Below are 23766 nucleotides of genomic sequence, written 5' to 3'. Positions count from 1 at the left end.
ATCAAAACTGGCTGTGCAGCTCCGCCGCGCTGGCCGGCTGATTCACAGCGGCATTTCAGTCTTCTGGGCGCTTCCCAGTCCTCCTGTTTTCTTTCGGTTTTCGGATTGTCTCATACGGGAGACTCCTCCACTGGGGGAGGAGGGGATGACCTGGGGAGAAACCCTGCTGCTTTTCAGTGTCCAGCTCTCTGTAGTCTCGAAAACTGGGAGGTTTTCATAAAAACAAACACTTCCACTAGTGGGGTCTCGCCGGGTGCTTGCAGGGATGGTTGTGACAAATGCGTTCACTGACTGGCAATGTCCCATCCTGCAGAATGTGGCGAGGGGCCCCTGAGGCTCCTGTATCTCAAACTCAAAGCAGGGCCATTGGAATTATGCGGCACGGGATGACCACATTTTGTGGTAGGGTCGACTAAATTATGCTGCAAGAAAAGGCAAGCTATGCTGCATTGTGTGGCACTATCAAACTCAGGATCTTCCCTTCTCGGGTTGCTGCCAAGTGCAGGACATGGTCATCTGATCCTAGCAAGGTGTTGTTTTGCAGAATACACTTCACATTAATGACTGTTGGGTTAAGATCGAACGGCAAAGCGGCTGCCAGGGCTTCCCATCCTCGCCCACCACTGTGAAGAGTTGATTGGGTCTGCACTTTCTGCAAATCGATTCATCCATACATCCATTCACCATTATTCATATACCCATCCATTTATCTATTTAGTCACTCTCCTATTCATACAATCGTTTTTATTTAGCCACCCAATTATTCTACACCTCTTTAGTAATCGATTCATTAGACACATTCATTCCTTCATCGAAGTGATTATCCACCTAGTCATTCATTCAACCATTATTTATTTCTTTATTTGCTTATTAAGCGCCTGAGTCAATTCCCGAAGGGATAACTCTGCGCTGTTGCTTACACTGGACAGTTTACTGTACGATTGGAGCTGTACGGGGAAAGTTTGACTAGCTTTATGGCAGAGTAAAGAGGTAAGTTTTAAGTTTTTTCCTGAATGGTTCAAGATTACTGATCTGTTTCAGTTCAGTGGGTAGGGAGTTCCAGAGGATAGGTCCTTTGTAAGACAGGGCTTGACCGCCCTGTCTGGCTCTTCTTATCTTTGGGACCTGTAGCAGTTGATGGCTGCTTGAACGTAGAGTACGTCCGGGGGTGTATGGTACACATTTTTCTTTTAAGTATTTGGGGCTAGTTCCAAACACGCATCTGTGTATCATACTACAAATTTTAAATTTGATACGCTGCTTTACTGGCAGCCAATGAAGTTGGCGGAGTAGAGGACAGGAAGGTGTTCTGGGAGGGGCATTGAGAGCCAGTCTAGCTGCCGTATTTTGGACAACCTGAAGTTTATCCAGCTGTTCCTCATTTGCCGATAAGTATAGTTCGTTGCAGTAATTCATTCTGCTTATTATAAGGGTTTGTATGAGTGTTTTTCTATGATTGTCTGGCAGAAATGGAAAAACGCGTCGCAGTAGCCCCACCACGAGGAGGCAAGCACCTGCCACTTGAGTGGTGTGCTCCTTGAGCAGGAGCGCCTGGTCTAGTTTGACGCCAAGGTTTTTTGCTATTGGTTTGGGGTTGGGGACAGGGCCTAACTCCAGGGGCCACCATTCTGGGGACCATAGAAGAGTCGCCCCCCCCCCCCAAACAGCATGACCTTGGTTTTGGACACATTGCATTGGAGGAAATTCTGAGCCATCCAATGCGCTACTGCTCTCATCCCATCCGCAAAGGTTGACTGAATTGCCGGTGTGAGAGTTTGAAAGGGAAACAAGAGCTGGGTGTCATCAGCGTATGACACCGGAGAGAATCCATAAGATCTTATCAGATTTGCTAAGGGGGCCACATAAATGTTAAAAAGCGTGGGGCTAAGGCACGAGCCCTGTGGCACTCCCTTAGTTAACACCCTTGAGGGTGAAGAATGGGAGCCCAATCTGACACCTTGAGTTCGGCCAGAAAGAAAGCTTTGCAGCCATGATAGAGCCGTTCCTCCTACCCCCACATCACTCAGTCTTTCGAGAAGAAGTTCATGTGATACCGTGTCGAAGGCAGCGGACAAGTCTAACAGTACTAAGATCACTGACCCCCCCCCTATCCAGTGACATCCTGATGTTGTCGGTCACGGAGAGGAGGGCTGATTCAGTGCTGTGATTGGGCCTGAAACCAGATTGGGATAGGTCCAGGCCCTCTGCTGCCTCGATGTACATCCATTAAGTAATTACTTAGTTGGTGAATTCATTCATTGGTTCTGTGGTTCCTTACAAGAGATGACTGTCTGCCTGCTGTCTCGTAATGGGTCTCTATCGGGCTGTTTTACTCCCTGGCAGTTTTTTCCGGACTACAGTGACAGCAAACTGCAGTCACTGCAGTCCGGAAAAAAACGGACCGCCTGAGCCAGGGCTCAAAACAGAACCCGATAGAGACGCATTTCGAGGTCCCCTTTAAAAAACTGCTGGTGCTAAGACCCCTTGAGACCCAGCCCACTTCAAGCTCTGAGTATTGTAATAGACGGAAAGAAAGGTGGGTAGGTAGGTAGGTAGGTAGGTGGACAGTGGGCCTCACCTGAACTGCTCACACATGATCCTCTCGGCGAGCTTGGTCACCCCCATCAGTCTGAAGAATGGAGTAGCCCAGACTGGCAACACATTGACAGGGAACTTTCCCAGCGCGGGGGAGTGAGGCAGTGTGACACCGGCGCCAGGAGCTGTATGAGGGAGCCAAAAACCGAGCAAACACCGGGCGAGGAGCCTGAGAGCGGCGAGGAGCGGCGGCTGGACAGACACCCCACCCACCGGCCCTCGCCCACCCGCCGGCAGCATGGCCACCCTGTGGATGGTGGTGGATCTTGGCTTGGCAGCCTGCATCTCGGGACAGACTGCAAGTGTGCCCGCTCAGATTTGGGGGGGGGTTGACTTCCTTCGTGGCTGGTCTTACAGGTCTGGGGAGTCGGTGGTCTTGATGGAAACTGGGGCGCCAGGGGACTCTGGACCTTCAGCCGGCCCTGCTCCCGCTCAGCATTAATACCCAAGGCTAGCAACGACCCCCATCCCACACACACACACCGTGCAACAGGCATGCAGCTTTCAACTGATCGGTTATATTCTGCTTCACTTTCAACGCACAGTTTTTGTACCCGCTAGGGCAAACCTCATGCCCATCCCATATGCTCCAAGTGTTTGTCGTTGGGCCTTTTTTAAGCACCCTTCCCCCATAATAAATGCCTTTTGGTGGTTCCACACACACGGTTCTAAATTGCGGGATAGGGACAATCCCAGTTGTAATGGAAGTGTTTGTAAATGTGCACACTGGGGTTATACACCTTTCCTTAAATACTCCCAGCAGACCCCTTATGCCTCCCACATGCGGCTGCTGGGACTTTTGTACTGTCTATGTGTGACCTTAAAACTGATTCTGGAAACTAGATATACGGCTTGAGAGAGCTTATCAAAAGCAAGTGTTCACCTCGGGGCTGGTGTGTGGGGAAAATCGTGCCTCTCCCCTTGCAACCACCGACTAAATAGACCAGATACACACCACACACTGATGTACCTAGGACACCTCGTGGGGGGGTGAGTGCCGTGCGTGATTTTACATCACCACTCTTGGAATGTGCGACAGGCTGCACTGGTGTGATACCAGCAGTTGGGCATTGTTGGTTTATTAAAGAACAAGCCGCTCCGTCATGAGCATCGGCTGAGCTGTGCTCATGACGGAGCGGTTCCGTCATGGCCCTGCCGCCGCGCCGGCGCGGCGCTGATTTCGCGCCTGCGCGGCGCGTTCTATTGAGCGGGCGGGGCCATGACGGAACCGCTCCATCACGAGCACAGCTCAACCGCGGCTCGTGACGGAGCGGCTCCGTCACGAGCATGCGAGCGCCGCTCGGCCCCCCGCCCCCCTAGCGCTGCGGCGGAATTGCCGCCGCAGCAAAGGGGTTAATGACCCCCCCTGACGCAGGTGCTAATCTTTCTAGCTGTGTCACTGGGTGACTTTAATTAACATAATGACTTGCTGTGGGCATATGGCTACTTTCTCCTGATCTTGGGTTTCATGTTGAACAAATTAGCCATTGGTGGGTTTGTCTCTGTCCCATTCTTTAATTCCTATATGTACCTGTGAAAAGGTATGGACTACTCAGTGTGTGCGTGGCTGTGTGTGCGTGGCTGTGTGTGTGTGTGTGCGTGGCTGTGTGTGTGTGCGTGGCTGTGTGTGTGTGGCTGTGTGTGTGTGTGCAAATGCAATAGGTCTCGCATGTGCGAGTTATAAAGCTATTACTCTACTACTCTCTAATGCTTACCTATTGCCATTGTAAATGACAATACCATATATGTATCGCTTTAAAAAAACCAAATGAAAAAAATGACATTTGCAATGCCAATTGCTCTAACTTTAACAAAGACGAGACCATTGCATTGTAAATGCTTGTTAGCTTCGCAGATGTATTTACAAAGAAGCTGTAGCGCTCATTCTTCACTGGCGTCAATCTCACTCCCATCAGCTGGTATCAAGTTTGTCTTGTGGTGTACTTCCATCTATTTAATCACGATCACTGATCTTCAGTCTGGGTAGGGGGAGGGTAAGGGTAAGTGTCTTTAGCTTCGTCTATGTATAGATTCAGGCTTTTCTGAGTTTTCCAAAGTGAAGAGGTCACTCGTAGTTCATCTTCTGTTTGGAATATCAGTTGGAGGTTCTTCACTTCGCAAGTATTACTGGAACGAGATCTTAGAATATTTGGATTTGTGAACTATTAAAAGTCGTGCCATTTTGTCAAACTTTGATCTTAAGTGTTGCTTTGTCAGACTATAAATGATCACAGATTGGTATGTCAGGGAGAAGTCTGTTGGCTAGGTACAACCTAATTGGATTACAAGTTCTGTTCTGCCAATATGGCATCAAGAGTCTAAGGAGTTTTCTGGTAATTCTTTTCATGCATAGTCACTGGGGACACGGCGGATGCAAATTTTATTAAGTCGTGAACTGTTTTACACTTTACTTGGAGGTCTATATTTTGCTCCTTCTTAAGCAGAATACACCTGTGTAGCTATTTGCAGTTGTCGATTTGTTGAACAAGGTTGGCCTCAAGGCCATTAACCCGATCTCCGAGATCGGAGACTTCTTTTTAGTCATTTTTTACATTTATTTTGACTCCCTTGATTCAAAGTTGTAGTTTATTACAAACTGGGGACTGAATGGTCAACTGTTATTCTACCTATGAGAGAAAATTGATATTAAGCGGATTAAATAGACTTTTTAAACTCTTATGTTTAGTGTACCTATACTTCTACAAAGGCTCGGACTTTTTGCATATTTCAAAAAAGAATAATTTGCATACCAATATTGGAGTGTAAGGTTAATGTTATGTGAATTATTAAAGTAACTCATACAAAGTTAATGTAAGCGTTTTGTCCAGGATCATATCACTTTTTGCAAAAAATGGAGGAGGCGAGAATTACAACAGCTTAAACTTTAGCCATTAGACCACTAATACACCCAGACGTGTACTAGGTTTCTTAGAAATACAACTGTGAAAATTGTGATTCCTTCCACACAGTCAGTTTACGCTTTTAAAGCTAAATTGAAAAGCCAACGGAACACACGTTCAGTAAATAAATGTTCATATTATAAGCAATCAGTGGACGTTTGAAGGTTTAAACACAAGCTATTTCAGGAAATGTATGGCTTCTTTGAAAACACTAATTCACTGTCATGTAGTTTGGCAAAAATAGTCCTTGATGAATGGAGCCTTAAACTTCCAGGTCAAGCAACACTGAGGTGGGATAGGTGAGCAGCATGGTTTTAATCCAGATCAGTTTTTTTTTCAGGTGCATGAAGGGTACCAGAGAGGGTTTTTTGTGCACGAAATTCCACTTTATAGGTATGATCGACTTGTGCTAATTCAACTATGATCAACATGGTAGTTCATTTCATACTGCAAAATCTGTGAAGGTTGGTACTTAGTGTGAATTTTTAGAGAAAGCAGGTAGCTTTCCAATGCTGCTCTCTCATTTTTGTAATGTGACGGGATGGTCGGTCAAGGGGAGTTAGGAGGTATACTGCCCTTTACCTAGAGTACCAAACTCTGAGCCAGTCAGTATTCAGCTATCACGGAACTAAAGAAGATCATTGGGAGGCATCACATTGTGAGATTTTCTGTAGCCTGTTCCTATTGAATGATGAATGTCTTCCATCATTAAATAGTGGAGTGCAAATTAAATCTCTGATCCAGGATAAAGCTAAAGATGGAAATGGAGATACTAAGTAGAGAAAAACAAAGCAAATTACAAGTAGCCTTACATGTGCTGATACTATGGTTCATCATGAGTTAACGTAGCTCTTGCCCAGACCGATTTGTCTCACACAGATATGGGGAAGTGGGAGGCCATCTCCTGGTTACTTCCAGCAAGTAAGATTATTTTAATTAAATGGCAGAATGCGAATTTGCTGGGCAAGTTGTATCAGGTTGCACCAGGAGTAGCTTCCACCACCTATATGGTTTAGGGGAAGATGTGTATCTTCCCCTGAGCCAAGTTCGCAGTGAAGGACAACAACATTAATAAATAAAAACACTAACCTTTTCTCCACCTGTTTAGATCCACAGTAGAAATGGTATTACTATGTGATGCTGGCATGCCCGATGTTGGAATACAGTAATTGCTGTCTGTCTCCGAAGAAGTACGTGTGGTGCAGTAAATGTCTACAGGGGAGCGCTCTGAGGAATAGGAAGGTTTTGGTGGTCGTGGAGGAGGAACGTCTAGAATAGGCTCCAACTTGGAGGGAGACAATGATCCTTCAGGGTAAGTTCGTGGAATCTGGTAGGTACCTCCAGGTGTGGGAGGAATGTCATAACTAAGAGAGCAATGCCTCATTTGACCTTCCACTGAAGACATTGTTGGGACATTAAAAGTATATAGCTCTCCTTCTGCATCCATTTCTGATGGAGAGGTCTTTGGGGAAGCATCCTGAGAGTAACTTCTTGGAAGGTGGTAAAGGCTGGAATCCACAGAACCGGCACGGACAGGAGGAGAGTCATATACACTCTGTTGCTGAAAAAATCCATTTACTGCGTGCTTGCTCACTGGGGGAGCTGTGTGTTTGTGAGAAGGTACATTGTCATTGCAGTCTGTTTCAGAGGAGGTGGATTTCACGGAGTCGGCATGCGATCTAGACAAAAACATTTTAAAAGGTACAGTCAATGGCAGTGGAACAAACCCAACCAAGCATGGAATGTTTAAAACATGAAGATATGGACGTAAAAGAAGCCCTCAACAATCCAACATTCAGAAACTACATAAGTATTGCTGGATACTAGCTTTGAAGAAGGATGCATGCAATAAATCATCATAAAACTGGTTATTCAACAGAGGAGTCACATATGTTTAACAACCTAATTTTAATGCCAAAACAACATGTGAATGCTGAGATAATACTAGAGTTTCCATTGCATGACAACCCCCATGCTCGCACAAAATATGCTTTTGTTTATATTTGTTAGTTATCAAACTGTATTCTCAATGCTATTCAAAACCAATGTTACTCTTTTCAGAAATAGTATTCATGCCTTCAAATTAAACTACTCACTTTTTAGTGGTAGTTTGTTTTTCGTCATTCCACAAGTTTATGCATTATTTACCTAATATAATGCCTCTAACCGGCCACAAAAGTGACAATACAGCTTTCAAATGTTATCCATGATTACTGCTACATGAGAGAGACTATCCTAGTACAGGGGTGTAGGCAGTACATCTCACAGTAATGAGACCAGAGCACTAGGGGAACTTTTAAGGTATCGGCTACATACTCAAGGTCACAGAACCAGATATTTGCCAATGCTTTGTTCATATGAGATCGGGAAAGGGGGATGCTCAACACGTACTGGTTAAATGTTCTGACCAAACCAAGAGATAATGCTACTTCTACACAAACAGTTCTTAAAAATCTAGCTGAGGTTGTTGGTCATTATTTATATGGGACCTATGGTATCTGCCGCTTAATAGAACCAAGTATCACACTGGATCTGGTAACTGCCGCAACTCACCCACTGTAATAGCATGGATGCAACCAATATGAACAAATGACCCAGTGGTTTGAAATAGGTGGGCATCACTACCTGCAAAACGACAAGGATCACTGAATACTGTAGTAATACCAGGTGTAAACGGAGGACAACTAAACTGACCATACATTTTCTGGTAGTGTATCATGAAAACAAGTTATGATAGACCATATATGAAAAACCCGCCTTTTCCAACCATGCCAACAAAACCCATTCATTAATCATGAGAGAACAATAATGAACATTCATATTGAAAACCGTGCTTAATTTGTAAAAGAATGAGTGCTGGTGCCCAAAATGCAGCTGATGCAATTAAATGTCGACACGCAGCATGCCTCTTTAATCCACTACCAGACACCCCCGTCCCTTTATTTCACTCAAGCAGGTTCCTGCCTTTTCCATTTGTGGCAGTTTTTCTGTCTTTCTTCCTCCTCCTTTCCACTTTTTGTCTTTTTCCTTCTCTTGCTCTCGGGTGAATGTCTGATGAGGAAATTTAAGTGCTGGTCCCCAAAATGAGTACTGGTGGGCCCACTGGCTCACATTAAGCACTGTTAAAAACGAATACCGTTGGACTGAATAGCTGGATTCCCTGGATGGTGATGGACAACTGAATGCATCTACAACAAATACACTTTTTCATCTTGTTTATTAAGTCTGATAAGCAATAACCCGTGACAATAGGCTTGACTCCGTATTTAGGAGATAGACCCTCTATAATTTAAGGTATCCTTATATATTATCAATTAACAGTCCTCAAAGATCTCTAGTACCACCTTTGTTTTTTTTTGATGGGACTCACCTGCCATTAAACATTTTTTGATTATTTTTATTAATTAAAATTGACATCACCATAATCCTTTGATACAATTTAAAATGCCAATCCCTTAGTCCTCTGTCTTTATCCTCACCTTTAAACATTAATAACTACGATGGCCAACAATACAATATATGTGATATACAGCGAACGTTCGCTCGACTTACTACTGCTACTCCCACATATTTCCTCCTTACTTCGGAATATTGAGAGGTAAACAACTATCCCCCAATCAGGCGAACACATCACGTGGGAACACTTTCACTTGGAATAGCATGTTCCATGGGTCTTTTCGTTTCTGCAGCACCACAATACCTCCTTTCCACTGGTTCCAGGAAGACGAAAGGTATTCGAATCACCAGACACAATACAGGTAGGTTGGTACCTGGGGCACAAAACTAATGTTTGAGGTCGACATCACTACATTTTTGGATGGTCGTGCTCTCAAAAATATTTTCGAATAAACCTAACAGGTATGAGGGGGCTTTGAGGCAATTGATCACATTTGAGGTATCCATTACTGTTAAACAATTTAGCCTTACAGAATCACAGATATACAGGTGTGAGATGGGATATAAAACACCACCAGAGTTATTGTGGGAAAGAAGTAGACTTTTTTGGAGACTCCCTAGCCACAACCCAGATGGACCGTCAGCGACAGTTGCAAGCTGCTAGTCCTGTCAACGGTCACATCCCAACATTCCATTTGACAGTGAAGGGAGGGGGAACCTTATAGAGAGATAGCACAAACACCACTTCCTTCAAAATAGCATTGGAGCCTAGAGAGAGGCAATAAGGGAACAAAATGTGTAAAAGAGAACAAGGATCATGTTAAAGCAAACAGTGTACAAGCATCTTACAGTTGAATAAATAACAAGTTTAAGTGAATACATACATATTAACACATGCAATAAAAATACTTATGATCCAGTTAAAAGGAATGAAACAAAAGTTAGGACTGAATGAATGAATGAATGAATGAATGAATGAATGAATGAATGAATGAATGAATGTGAGACTTAGAGCGCAGACTTAGCCCAAGGGCTTCATGGCGCTAAAACAGATCAACATGCATGCAAAACCGATTCCTACTCATACCAGTCTCTCAGGGAACAACCATGTCTTCAGAGCTTTACGAAAGATTGAGTGTACTTGTTGCCCAGAGAGAAAATCTGGGAAGGAGTTCCAAACACTGGCAGCCGCAAATGAAAAGGCCGTCCCGCCCCATCTCATCTTTTTGACCCTAGGAACAACAAGGAGGTTCTATTTTGCTGACCTCAAGTTCCTGGATGGCACATACTGTTGGAAAATGGTCTTAATGCCCGAAGGGCCCAGGCCATAGTATGCGTTAAGAGTGAGGCAGAGATTTTTAAACACAATTCTGCGATCCACCGGGAGCCAGTGCAACGACCCAAGAGAAGACTAGACCAAATGATGTATGGGAGGTCCTTCACCAGCCTTGCAGCGGCTTTTTGCACCAACTGCAGGCGGCGCAACTGGCCTTTGTTGATGCCTAAATAGAGGGCGTCGTTACACTAGTCCAATCTGGACAATATTAATGCTACCACCACTCTTTTGCGTGCTTCAAATGAAAGGAACTGAGAGATTTTCCTCATAATCCAAATAAGACCAAAGCAGGTGGCAACTATCCTAGAAACCTGCAAATTAATGGATAGGGAGTCATACACCACCACTCCCAGATTTTTCCCATGGGAAATGGGAGTTGGACAGGCGCCCAGGGAGTCAGGCCACCACTCCCTAGACCAGATGTTAGGCCGGTCTCCAAATATCAGGACTTCGGTCTTCTCGCCGTTCAGTTTTAGATAGTTTTGTACCATCCACGACAAGACTGCTAACATACAGCTCTTAAAATTCTGTGCGGAGTCAGAGGCGTTTTGCGTGATTGACACCATGATTTGGGTGTCATCTGCATAAGACAGAACTTCCAGCCCAAATGACTTAACTCTCTTGCCAGCGGGGCCACATAGATATTAAATAAAGTAGGGCTCAGGGAGGATCCCCGAGGCACACCGCAGACAAGGAGGCTAGACTCCGAGTAGAAGCTTCCCAGTTTGACTGTTTGGGACTGCTCATCCAGGAAGGAAGTCAGTAGGTCCAAAGCCAAGCCCCCAACCCCCTGAGACGCTCCAGCAGTCTCTGGGGAGACAGGGTATCGAATGCTGCAGTGAGATCAAGTAAGATCAAGAGAGTGGTATAACCTGCATCCACCTTAACTCGTATGTTATCCAAAACTGCAGTGAGGGCAGTATGAGCTATGAGACCTTCTGAATCCATGTTGAGAGCCATCCAGAATCTGATGCTTCCTCAAGTAAGCACTCAAATGAGAGTTCAAGTGGGATTTTAAGATTTTCGCTGGAACCGGCAGAAGGGAGATGGGCGGAAATTCTTCAAATTTGACGGGTCTAGTGAGGGCTTTTTGAAAGAGACATAACCACTGCCGCTTTCCAGCTTAGAGGATACTGGCCCCGTAAGATGGTTAAATTCAGAACCGTGGTGAAATGTGGGATCAGCGCCGCCTTAGCCATTTTCAAAACCTTTAGGTGGCAGGGATCCAGAGGCGACCCGACTCCATCAAGTAAATTCTCAACTGTTTCAGGAGTAAGCTTTGGATAGGCAGAGAGACTTGCCGATGTCATATTTCTAGGGCTATCACTAGGATAGGTTTACAATAAGACAACGGGTATCTGATTGGCATTTAAAATCTCCAACTGGGTATAAATGTCAGATATCTTAGAGCAGAAAAAGGAGGAAAGACTATCACAAAGCGCCAGAAATGGCTCCACCGACTCCAAGACTGTGGGCGCAACAACGGAGTTAAAGATGTTAAAAAGCTCCTTAGATGACGAAAGGTCATCTGAAATCTATGAGAAGTAACTTCCCTTTCCTTCAATGATAGCTGCTCTGTATGCCTTCAGGGATTGTTTATGTAACTCTCTACCCGGGGAGCCAGATCCCTCCGCCAGAGTCTTTCCTTCCTTCTGCACTCTTTTCTCATCTTAAGAAAATGGTCAGAGAACCAGGGTACATAGGGCTTCTTTCTAGTGGAGTAGTGGGGTTTTATGGGGGCGAGTGTGTCCATCACTGCTAATATCTTCTTAGAAAGGTTAGCAGCAGCTGAGTCAGCACTTGGATGTTCCAGGTGCTGAAAATCAGCCATAGCAGTGGCGACCTCTTCATTAGTAACCACATTAAGGTTTCGCTTATTGATCACTTTCACATTAGCATCTTGAGACTTTCCTGATATTGTAACTCTTAGTTGAAAAGGGATAGCATAGTGATCAGACCACGCTAACAGGAGGGGCACACCCACCACAATCCAATGGTCATTGGAAAAGATTGCGTCTAGGGTGTGGCCTGCCACATGTGTAGAGGATTCGACTAATTGTGAAAAGCTGCAGCCATTCATGCATTCCATAAATATTTGAGTGTCATGATTCATTTGGTTTTCTAAATGAAAGTTAAAATCCCCAAGAAGAGTGAAATTCATTCTCTCTCAGTAGGGTTCTAACCTGTTGCACAGGTCCTGGCTAAACTTGGCCCTAGGGCCACCAGGTCTATAGCAGAGGACCCCTGAAAAGCTTTCCGTAGGGGTTGAATTTATCGAGAAGTATAGTGCCTGGTATGAATCGAGCGTCGAAGTGAGAGGTTCGGATCTACAGGTGAAGGAATCATTTGACCAAGATACCTAGACCCCCCCCCCCTAGCTCCCCCCACCCAGTCAGCCCTCCCTATCCAGTCTAGTGAGACGAAATCCTGATGGAATGGCTTCTACAAGCTCAGGACCGGAAAAAATCATTTGCCCAGGTTTCAGTTACAAATACCCAATCAGGAGAATGCTGAAGAACAAAATCTTTAAAAGCCACAATGTTTTTAATCAAGGGCCTAAAGTTGATAAGAAAGCCCTGCAGATATGGAGAGACAGGTTTAGCGCACTAGAGCGCCAACCCGCGTCTCCGCCCCATCTCCAGCCGGCCGAAGGAGCAATGGAGCCGCCTTCACCCTCCACGGAAACGGTATAGACCGCGGTGGACCGGGGTGCGCGGCAGGAGGCTCCTGATAGTCAGGTAAGATGTGGCGCGAACAGAAAGCAGACAGTTTAAAAAGCACACCAGATAATAAATTTGTTTTAAAAACATAAGGAGCCCCGTGAAGCAGGGTCAGAGTACCTGCATGCAACTGTGATGAGCGTGGCCGGAAGGCAGGCTGTATATGAAGGTTTGGCACACTAGAGCGCCAATCCCCCCTGTCTCCACCCTTCCCCGGCCGAAGGAGCAATGGAGCCGCCTTCACCCTCCACGCAAACTGTATAGACCGCGGTGGACCAGGGTGCACAGCAGAAGCAGGAGGCTCCTGATAGTCAGGTAAGATGTGGCACGGGCAAAAAGCAGTCAGTTAAAAAGCACACCAGAAATTAACTTCGTTTTAAAAACATAAGGAGCACCGTGGGACTAAGTGAAGCAGGGTCAGAGTACCTGCATGCATCTGTGATGGAAGGGAGAGAAATAACTTTAGTATGCGATAGTGACACATAAGATATTAAGTTAAGATGGCACAATAATAAGAGAAACTGCCAACTTTCCCTTACTTAGTGAGATAGTCCTGTAAAATACATAGGTGGTTTTGAGGATGGGTCCGTACCCGGTACAGGGTACCATCTATAGGATTTGCATCTGTCTTCCTGCCCTGATCTGGGCTGTTATCTACCACTGCAGCCCTACTATTATTGTTCAATTTGCCCTGTGTTGTGTTTTTATCCTTGATCACAGAGTGGTTCAGCTTTGCTACTCCCCCTAAGTTCCACATTCTTTCTTCCTCAATCCTAATCACATTGCGAAACAATTTTTGTTACCTCAGGGCATTTTTGTTACCTCAGGGCTTTTAAAAATCTCAACTAATTGTCATGTCCCTTGGGCATTTAATCTTCATCCAGTCCCCAACGCTCACATCAATCACTTTGGTGTGATTGTCTTGGTCATACTTCCTTTTCCTCAAATCTTGGGAGTTTCTTTTCGCGCTGCCTCCAATGTGGTTCATTGTGAACTTCAGTCCAGCCCTTCTGCCACTTCATCCCGGCCGGGGGAAGTTTTGAACGAGGCTTCTTTCCCTTCAGTAGTTCAAAAGAGTCATCTGGGTGTTCTGATGTGGTGTTAGTTGAAAAGCACTCACCCTTCTCAAAACTTAATCTCTCCAACAAACATTGTTTACTTTCGCTATGCGGATCCCTTCCTTCAGAGTTTTGTTAAATCGTTCCACAGCTATATTAGACTTAGGGTGGTACAATACTGCATGGAGGTGTATGATGCTGTTGCCTTCTAGAAATTCTTTAATTTCTTTTGAGAACAGTTGGTCCCATTAGTATACAGAATTGTTGAATGCTAACCTTCTCTTGCAAAGATTTCTGCTAGAGATTTTATGATGCTTTATGAACTGATAACAGAGAACATCTTTACCTTGGGCCAAGCAAGTAGTTTAGTGTTATGCTGTACTGCTGCTGTCCATCTAGTGATCCTGCTGTACTTGTACCCTGGTCTACAAGACTAACACTCGATCAAAACACTTGTCCTTCAGTCACAGAACACACTAGAAACCAGCCAGCAAGCATGAGCCAAGCAATAAAATCATGAAATCATGAAAATGACAGCAAAAATGCATTCTGAAAACAACTAATCAACCTGTGTCAGGCAAGTGAGCAGATTCTCAAATGAGACTGGGTGGGGGCATGGGACGGGTTGGGGGCATGAGAAGGTATCACATGGTGCTCTATTTTAAACATACTACTTTAGAAATCATTCGAGGAATCAGGAAAAAGGCAGATTAAAATGGTGAAAAGAAACATACCAAGTAACGCCAAGCATATCATTTTGGTCGGCAGTATTAAGGAGCACTAATAGTCAATGGGCAAATATTCCATTTTCAATTTTTGTCAGCTTCACCGAATAGAAGCCTTATTTCAGGGGTTGTCCAGTTTATTTCCATTACTAACAGTGTTCCCTTGCTCTACTCTAATGGGGATTTTGTCTCTACCCTTTAGTGTGTCCAAACTCTGCCCGGTCACCGCAAGGAGTCGACAGAGTGACAGATGCCTCACCAAAGACTCGCCATTGCCTTGATCATCTCATCTGTACCGCAGCCATTTTGGGTTAATGAGCATTTTAACGTCTTTGTAATTAATGGGGTTTACCTTGTAGTTTGAAGCTTCGTGCTACGACAGTTGATTAGTAAAAGGTAGTCAGGAGGATCTGACTGGCTAGATGAGGGCTCTAAAATAGGTAAGTTGATCATCTGGTATGGAGGAGGAAGGGTTCCAAAGTTTGCTACTCCCTGAACGCATGGCTCTGCAGTACCGACTGCTGGCGGCAAGTCAACGGGGGGTTGCAAAGGGAAGCCTGGTGGCTTCATAACATCTGAAAAGAGAAGAAATTTTACATTTATTAAACGAGAACAACACGTACAAAACTTAAATATTTTTTACTTCGTTAAGCATTTGAGTAAACTGTAAACGATGTAAAAAGTATTTTAAGTGTAAATTTACTAAAAAAAATTTTTTTTAAAAAACAACAATTAGCCTGCATCAGGGTCAAACATTTCACTTGAACAGTGTCATGATCATGTTGGTGGTTTATCGCATATGCTTTTTTATTATTTGTCCACCCAGACAGTCTGAAGGTGTATTGACCTCACCCTACATGATTTTTTTTAAATTGTTTTTATTAATTGTAAGCTACAATACACAGATCAGACATTTTACATTGTTGTGAGTCCATATCTTCTGCGACAGGGTACATTGTTAATACCGTATTATTGGCCTGTCATTTCAGATTGCATTAGTTATATCCCATATGTATTCCAGTACAGCATAAAACTCAATCTATAACATTTATTGCATGTATTACATTTTCCGAGGTGTGAGTTGGCTACCCTTGCCCTTTGTTCTGTGGCAAGTGTCTATTCGTCTGTTTCTATAGACCATAGGTACGGCATGAGCGGATCCAAGTCGTCTTTAGGGTGAGATGCTTCCGGTAATTCTTCTGCACAGTTTTCTAAGTGTTCTTTGCAATAAATCATATCATATCTGTGATCCAATTTTTATGTTGTGGGACCGGTCTACTCCCCCATTTTATGGCTATTCTTCTCTTAGCCAATAGTAATGTGCAGCCAACAATTTGCGTCTTTTAGTCTGTTCAGTTTTGTGTGTTCCCAGTAGACAAACTTGAGGTATGTTAGGTATTTGCTCAGCTAGCAAGTTTGTCAGATTGCCTGTCACTGTTTGCCAATAGGATAGAATATCCGGGCATGCCCATGCGGTATGTTTAAAGTCTGCCTGTGTAGCGCTGCAGCATATGCACCTGTCGTCCTCACGAAGACCCCATTTATACCACTGTGCTGGTGTATAATATATTTTTTTGTAAGAATTTAAAATGTATAATTCGTAGGTTACAATTTGAAGTGAGCAGTTGTGCGAGTGCACAGCTGTATCCCCAATCTTCTTTGGATATTGGGCTGCCTAGTGTGTCCTCCCATCTTTGCAGAGCCCATTCTATAATTGTTCCCGCTGTGTCGCAATTATATAGATTTGTTACCAGCCGTTGACGTGTAGGTGATGTTAGGAGTATTTGAAGAACGTTGTGTTGGTGGTTTGCTAGGGAACGTGGGGTAGATGTCTCTCAATGCCGCCCGTAATCGAAATAAAGTGAATAGCTTTAGCGGTGTGCGATGTGCTGCTAGCATGGCACCAGTCTGGGATATAAATTGGCCACTAGGGAATACATCCCCCATTGTGCGTATACCTATGTCGCACAGCAGTTTTAGCATGTTATTCTCTTGCGTCACTGTTATTTGTGGATCTTGTTGTAGTGGCAACGCTGGTGCCTACACTGGGACCTTTTTAGCTCGTTTTCTCAAAATGTACCATGCTGCTGACGTGCAGCGTGCTGGATTTATTTCAGCTCTTGGGGTGTATGGCTTCGGCTCTAAAAGAAAAGCGGTAAGGTTGGGTCGACCTTGCTCTAAATGTAACAGCAACTGCCCCAGTCATTGCTTTTCTTTGCTCCCATTACCACTTCATCCAGACCAATGAGTACAAGCTTGAAGGCCAAATAAATACAACAAAACGATAAAACTGCTGTGTTACTGACTGTGTTCGCGTATTGAGCATATTCTTGTAAGGTGTTCATGTTTTGTTGTAAAAAAGGAGACTCCTGTTAATTTATGTAGTTGGTACACACATTTGTCATTTATGGAAAGGAACGCTCACTGAACGTTAATGGATAAGTACTAGATGACTGTGAGATACATGTGTAGGAAGACAAGTAAGTGGTTTAAGCAACAAGCTGCAGGGCCACTGGATACTGAAAGCAGGCTTCCATATATCGTTCAATCCTACTTCTCCTGGACTGTTAAGAAATCCCCTGTGACGGTTGAACCCGCCTGTCATCCCTCGTTGCTGCTACCTAGGGAAGTGACCGATCTGTCCTCCCCTCGTTTCCCCTCATCCATCCGTGCCACTACTGACCCACCCTTGCTTGCGAAACCCGATCAGGCCGGGTTGGAATTATCACCGGTAACACGACCCAGTGCTTAATGCGTAACTTTCAGTTATCCCCAGCCCTGAAGAGTCATGGGCGACTGCCCGATTGACGAAACACGTGTCGGCTGGTTTTTCCTTTGATGAACCCCTTCTGAAGAAGGTTTAAATACATTTCACCCAAAAAAACATCTACTGGGGTTGACCCTGTCTTCATTCCTGCTTGAACATTATAATGTTTCTCATAGACCTTTATTAATACTAACCTAACGTGTGCACAGGACTTTTGTTTCAGAATACAACTGGTGTTACAAAACACAATACTGCTTGCAAAACCTAGAAAGATGCAACTGTGGTATGATGAAAGTAAGAGTGTACAAAAAAAGAGTGTACGAAAAATGTCCCAACTTTACTTCTCCTGGATGAGGGATATGACAACTGCATCAAAATAGTCATGCAATCAGAAGGTGAGTCTTCTGGATATACTTTGAATAAATCATCCTAAAACATGTTCTTGACTTAGGAGAAGATGCTATTGATACTCCTTTAAAAGTATGGCCCATATGGTGCAAGCCTTCATTCCTTATGAAGGCAAAATCACTCAGAGGAGCAGTGGGAGAGTAGAAGGATTCCAAGATTTCAGGAGACATTGTTGTTCTTTCCTTGTCTTTATGTTCTTCACTGGCCCTGCCTCTCCTGAAGACTTCACCTCAGCACGGACTACTAAAGTGGCGCTGTATTTCCAAATCAGTTCTACCTCTTAAACAGAATTGTGGCTAAACTTGTGGCAAAATATAGTGGTAGCTTTAATACCCTCAAAACACTGATGTACATCTACACACATATTAGGAGTTTCTGATAAGAGGGTTAAACAGATTCATGCCCATTTGTACACATCTTGCTCCTTTATACTGCAATACTGATATTCTAAGGGCATTATCTTCATATTGAGTGTATGTATGAAAGAGCAAATGCAGCCATTCAAGTAACTGCCAATTGAATTATAGCCTAGAAACTGTGAAAATCCTAAAATACGTCCAGCTTGAAGTACCAGGAAGAAAAGACAGGAAGGAGGATAACGTAAGAGATACTGACACGTCTACTATCAAAGAGGGTAAAATTACCAGACCCATGGCCCAATCCTAGGACACAGGTGGGCAGTAGGGATGTGAAGTTATGGTCCATATCTGTGATCAAACAAACAAAAAAGAACAGCAATTCCACTGCATGTAAGGAAAGTGCTCCGAATGTTTGCTGGGAATAAACCTGATCCCAATCACTTTGATGCACGGTCACTTGAGTACTAATAAACCTAACCGATGACTTAACTACCTGGATCAGCTGCAATATTTTCCTAAGTGGTGGATCTAATGGAAATCATATGATACAACGTGTGTGATATCCAGTCTCCACAGAATGAAAGAAGGAAGGATGAAGGAAGAAAATCATGATGCCAATAGGGAGGAGTAGGGAAGGATGAAATCAAGTGCAGGGGGCCATTGTGTAAATTAAAGGACATGCATGTTTTGATACCAGGCTTGATTAGAGAGACCTAAAGTATACTGATATATGGGACAAGGCTTAATACCCTCAATCCATATGCACTTCAGAATCAAAGTGAGCCATTGCTAAAAAGTGGTTACTCCTACTAGAAATATATTTGGAAGAAATAAACAAGAGCAGCTGCTCTCACAAGAATAAACTTGTAGACAACAGCAGAAACGGGATGACTGACCAGGAGATTAAGACTGGGAAGAGACAGGAAAGAGTCCTTGAAAAAAGAAACATGACTGGTGGGGCTAGCAATGGAATGGTTCAAGCAATAAAACGCCCTTTGTAGACACAGAAATGGATATTCCAATTTTATAGTGCATCAACACCTGCAAGAAATGAGCATGTAATCAAGTTCTGGAGGAAATCTGATATATCCCAGCAAGTAAGGTCTAAGGAGTGCAAACAGGTTTGCAACAATGCATGATTCTACTTGGAAATCCTGAACAATGAATACTTTCCCTCCCAAATATAAATAATGTTGGTGCACCAACTGGAGAAACTGGTCGTGCAGTCAGGCGACGTGGGCGAGCAGTGCCATGTAGATGTTGAACAGCGATGGGCTGAGGGATGAGCCCTGGGGTACGCCGCAGATGATCTCGGTGGCTTTGGAGCAGAAGGGGGGGGGGGGACGCTCTTGTGTTCTGCCGGAGAGGAAGGAGGTGGTTCAGTCCAGGGCCTTCGTTTGGATCCCGGCGTTGTGGAGGCGTGTTCGTAGTGTGCGGTGGCAGACCGTGTTAAAGGCGGCTGACAGGTCCAGGAGAATGAGGGCGGCGGTTTCTCTGTTGTCCAGCAGGGCCCTGATGTCATCGGTGGCGGGGATGATGCAATGACTGATGCATTTAAGTGCCTAATCATGTAACAATGAGTATTACCTTTTACTGAAAATTCTGACAGCATACTTAAAGTTCATTTATTTATCTATTGTTTAAACGGTAGGTGCTTAGGGAAATACATACTAAATTTAACATGAGTGTGCAAGTGAATTGTCAAGTTATTTCTCATACCCGACATCATGGGGCACAAGAGTGTCTCAAAATAAAGGGTTTGGATGATATAAAATAATTATTCACAGCCCTCTCAGGGACAGAAAGGAAGACTTTAATTTGTTTCAAGACAAACAACAGAGTGCCCCAGTTCCTTTTGTAACTGCGTCAAGGCCATAATCTCATAGCAATTCGGCCTAGTCTCAGAGACCGGTCTTGGACTGGAAAATGGATGAAGTTCAGGTATTCATGTGTGATAATTATACTAAAATACTGAACTCTCATAAAAGCAAACCTTTCATGCTAAGTAAGATTAGGCATGTAAGAAATCCTTTATGATGTACTGCGTAATATGTTGTCCATTTTCATAATTTTTTTACATTCTGTGCTTTTGCACTCTCTACAATAATATTGACTTCAGTGAATATTTTGTTACATTTGTTAGAATTAATCTCTAAAATTGGCTTAAAATAAAGCCTTGAAAATAATAGTAAGGGTTTCTTGTGTGTGGGTACTTGGTGCAAAGTTTGCCAGGACTCAACAATGAATCAAATGCCTGACATTGTCGGACAAGTTTGTTATGTGCCCAATAGGCGATGTTTCCAAGTAAGTTCCAGGGAAATGGGTGTGTAACCACAGCCTGACTGTTCTTTCACTGAAGCTGGCTCACACCTTCACTTGCTTCAAGACCAACAAGGACAAATCCAGGTCATGCGGCAAAACACTAAAAAAGTAACAAATTCACATACAAAAGCAATCAGAGCTAATCAGGACATTTTGAGACTTTTACACTGTTATGATGTGTCCGTCTCACATTTTACAACACAGTCTATAACAATTCATTCAGTGCTGCTTTCGTTACGCCTTTGAGATACGCTATAAGGTATGACCAAACTTAAAGGATCTACAATCATGCATAAGAAATTAGCAAAATGTATCCTTGAGTTTGTTTCAGTACATCAAATTTCACAACCATGTCTCACATGTTGACGACATGTCCCTAAACTAAGAGAGGGTTATGTGCCTCCTGGGGACAAGAGGCATACATTAAGAAGCAGTTTCTGCATGGAGTGCACCTTACACAGGACACACAACCAGAGTTTAGTTATCAATGGTACACATACAGAGATCATTTCAAAAAAAGTACTCTAAACCACTTTGCAATTCTGTTGTAGGGCGGAGCATTTGAAGATAAACACAAGAACCAGGCATGCGCTCTTCAGCATCAAGAAGTCTGGGTACTTTACTTGTGGGACAGTATTCTTGAAGGAGGAATATATATATAAAACACATTCATGGTCTGACAGCAAGCAATACTGCCTAGAACATCAGAGGGATAATCCAAATAACATTCACACTTTGAATGGGCTTTGCCTAGTTGGCGCAGACCAAGTACTATGCTTCTGCTTAGATTGACAAAGCCTCTGTCAGACCATGAAGGATGTGATGTCTCCGCGGGGTCACATAAACTGGGATGCCTTCTACTTACTAACTTTAGGAGAGACCAGGATACTAACACTATAAACACACTAAAGAATGTGATGAGTCACAGGAAAGAAAAGTGTTACAGAAACAGACAATTCTGTTGGGAGTGTATGGTCCCAGAGGTCCAGAAACACCAAGTAGGATTCTCAAGAGGTTGCTGCGGTCTAAAAGAACAATGGCTGGTTGAGGGTACAGGACGGAGATATATGAGCACCAGACGACTTGCCGTAATACACTGTGGTGCCATCTTCCCCTGCTAAGCAAAAGTAGGTTGTGCTGCTGGGCGAGAACTGTGAAACTCTAAGGAAGAGATTGAAGGACCGAGATGGAATTATAAAGAAAAATTCTATATCACCTCCCTAAATGCATCATATAGCTTTGTTACATGCTCCATGTCTACATTTTCTAGTTTCCTCAGTGCTAAGACACCTCACTTCATGGTAAAGGTGGACAGACGGGACATTGCACTTCCGATATATTACCCTGCACACACCAGTCTAGATAATGTGATAAAATTTAACTTTTATTTCCAGATCATTTTTTTAAAAAAAGCAATGTTACGCTAAAAACAAATAAAAGCTAAAAAAAAAATAATAATCTGAACGTAGATCCCTTTCCTTCACAAACCTGACAATTCTGCTCTAGCACCAGAATGTCAAAGTAGGCAACTTGGGAAGCTATTAAAAATAATCCATCTGATTCCTAGCCATACCTTGAGATAGTCACTCTTTGAATGCTGAGAGACCGGAACTGCAGCAAAACCAAGTGACTGAGCGGCAGTTCAACAGCTGCAACTTTACATTGGCATGTCAGTTATTAGTCCAGCTCTTCCTCCAGTCATCAGACAGTGGCAAGAAGTGTGAACTGCACCTTGTCACGCAGTCTCAACCCCGCCTTGTTTTGTTCCATTGGCATTATGCAGCCACAAAGTGTCTTGCTTGGTGTAAGGGCTACAGATCACTACTCGACGTGTCTGTAGTGGCACATTGGACATTGGCCCCTATTTTGGAGATTTAGCAGCATGCAACAACTATGCATCTTAACCTTGGAAGCATACCACAGCCCTTCCAACAGTCTTCATCCCAGTAACAAACGGTCAAGTTCAGTCCTGGCTGGAGGACAAACGACTGATAATAGGGTGACAGGTGAGATGGCAATTGGTGCCACATTTCATACAACTATCATCTGACCAGTGTTTGCACCCAAGTAGCCTCTTATTACATGAAAATCAATGAGAGGCAAGTATTCCTAGCACGCAAGCACCTCCATGGAACATGTGAGACATGCTGGCAGTCCATTAAAAGCCTGTATCTTTTAGAGCCACGATATACCGTAAGTGTCATAACATGTTCTTGAGGCAACCCAAGTCCATTTTTAAGAATTTTTAGATGGAATACGATTTACAACACCTAAATATTGTGCATTATAGAAGCAGGAATTCTTACTTAGAAAGACACCAGACTTTTCCAAAACCTTTATGTGGCTGTGACTAATGGCATTTCTGTTCAAAGTTATTTCATTTCAATAGAAAGGATGTCAAGGTCTTTCTTTTTAATGGAAGAGATACAAGGAATAAATGGACTGAATGACTCATGCAGTCAAGTATTCATGGAGAGTGTATCATTGTAAAAAAACATTTCTTTACAACAATGGGAAAATCCCTTTACTGTCCTCCCTCCTCCCACCACATTGAATGTCTAAGCTATTCATGTCTGTACTAAATTAGCACTGCCAAGGTTGTGCTATTGATTACGAAAGCGACATTTGCTACTTCAAGAATAGATGCAAAATTACTTCTTCCAAAGGATGTCGACACTCATCCCTATTTAAAATGAAAATGCAGTCAACAATGCACCAGCAAAACGAAATTTAAGGCAGAAAATAAAAACGTCAACAATAGGTTTGTTTATGTTTTCAGTATCTTAACCCCTTGCATGCTGATGATGGCCCCCATCCGTCATGCACTACAGCGCTTGTGTGCTGATGACGGCTGGGGGCCGTCATAAACCCGCCCACTCGCGATTTTGCCGCACAGGACCGGAATCGCGGCAGCATGCAAGGGGTTAATTTCTGCAAAAGATTGTAAACAGTTATAGGTGTCTGTCAACCTTGGGTTCCATACAGTCCAACTGATTCCCATGTCTGTTCGTTTCAATGACACTTATTTTTTCGTTTGGCTCATTGATTTCTTTAGCAAGAGGGTTCATATCTTGGTCAGTCACCTAATGTTGCAGATTAGAAGGTATGGGATGGTTTCTTTCTGTAACTGCATGGTGACATCCTTCATAGACCACAAGTCCAAAGTCGTTGTTTGAACAC

The 23766-nt window shown here is 43.7% G+C and overlaps 1 protein-coding gene across 2 annotated transcripts in view; it reads right to left on the bottom strand.

Moving 5' to 3' along the window:
• GAB1 (GRB2 associated binding protein 1) overlaps positions 1-23766 on the bottom strand; it is a 299988-nt gene that overhangs the window by 81016 nt on the left and 195206 nt on the right. For both annotated transcript variants that reach the window (XM_086962237.1, XM_086962235.1), the window contains exons 3-4: positions 15083-15305; positions 6585-7174 (exon numbers count right to left, since the gene is read on the bottom strand). In XM_086962237.1, the coding sequence (XP_086818363.1) occupies positions 6585-7174; positions 15083-15305 (813 nt within the window). The remainder of the gene's footprint in view (positions 1-6584; positions 7175-15082; positions 15306-23766) is intronic.

The sequence above is a fragment of the Lissotriton vulgaris genome, chromosome 3_1 (assembly GCF_964263255.1).
Source record: "Lissotriton vulgaris chromosome 3_1, aLisVul1.2, whole genome shotgun sequence".
Lineage (NCBI taxonomy): Eukaryota > Metazoa > Chordata > Amphibia > Caudata > Salamandridae > Lissotriton > Lissotriton vulgaris.
This window is presented reverse-complemented; position numbering and strand designations above follow the sequence as displayed.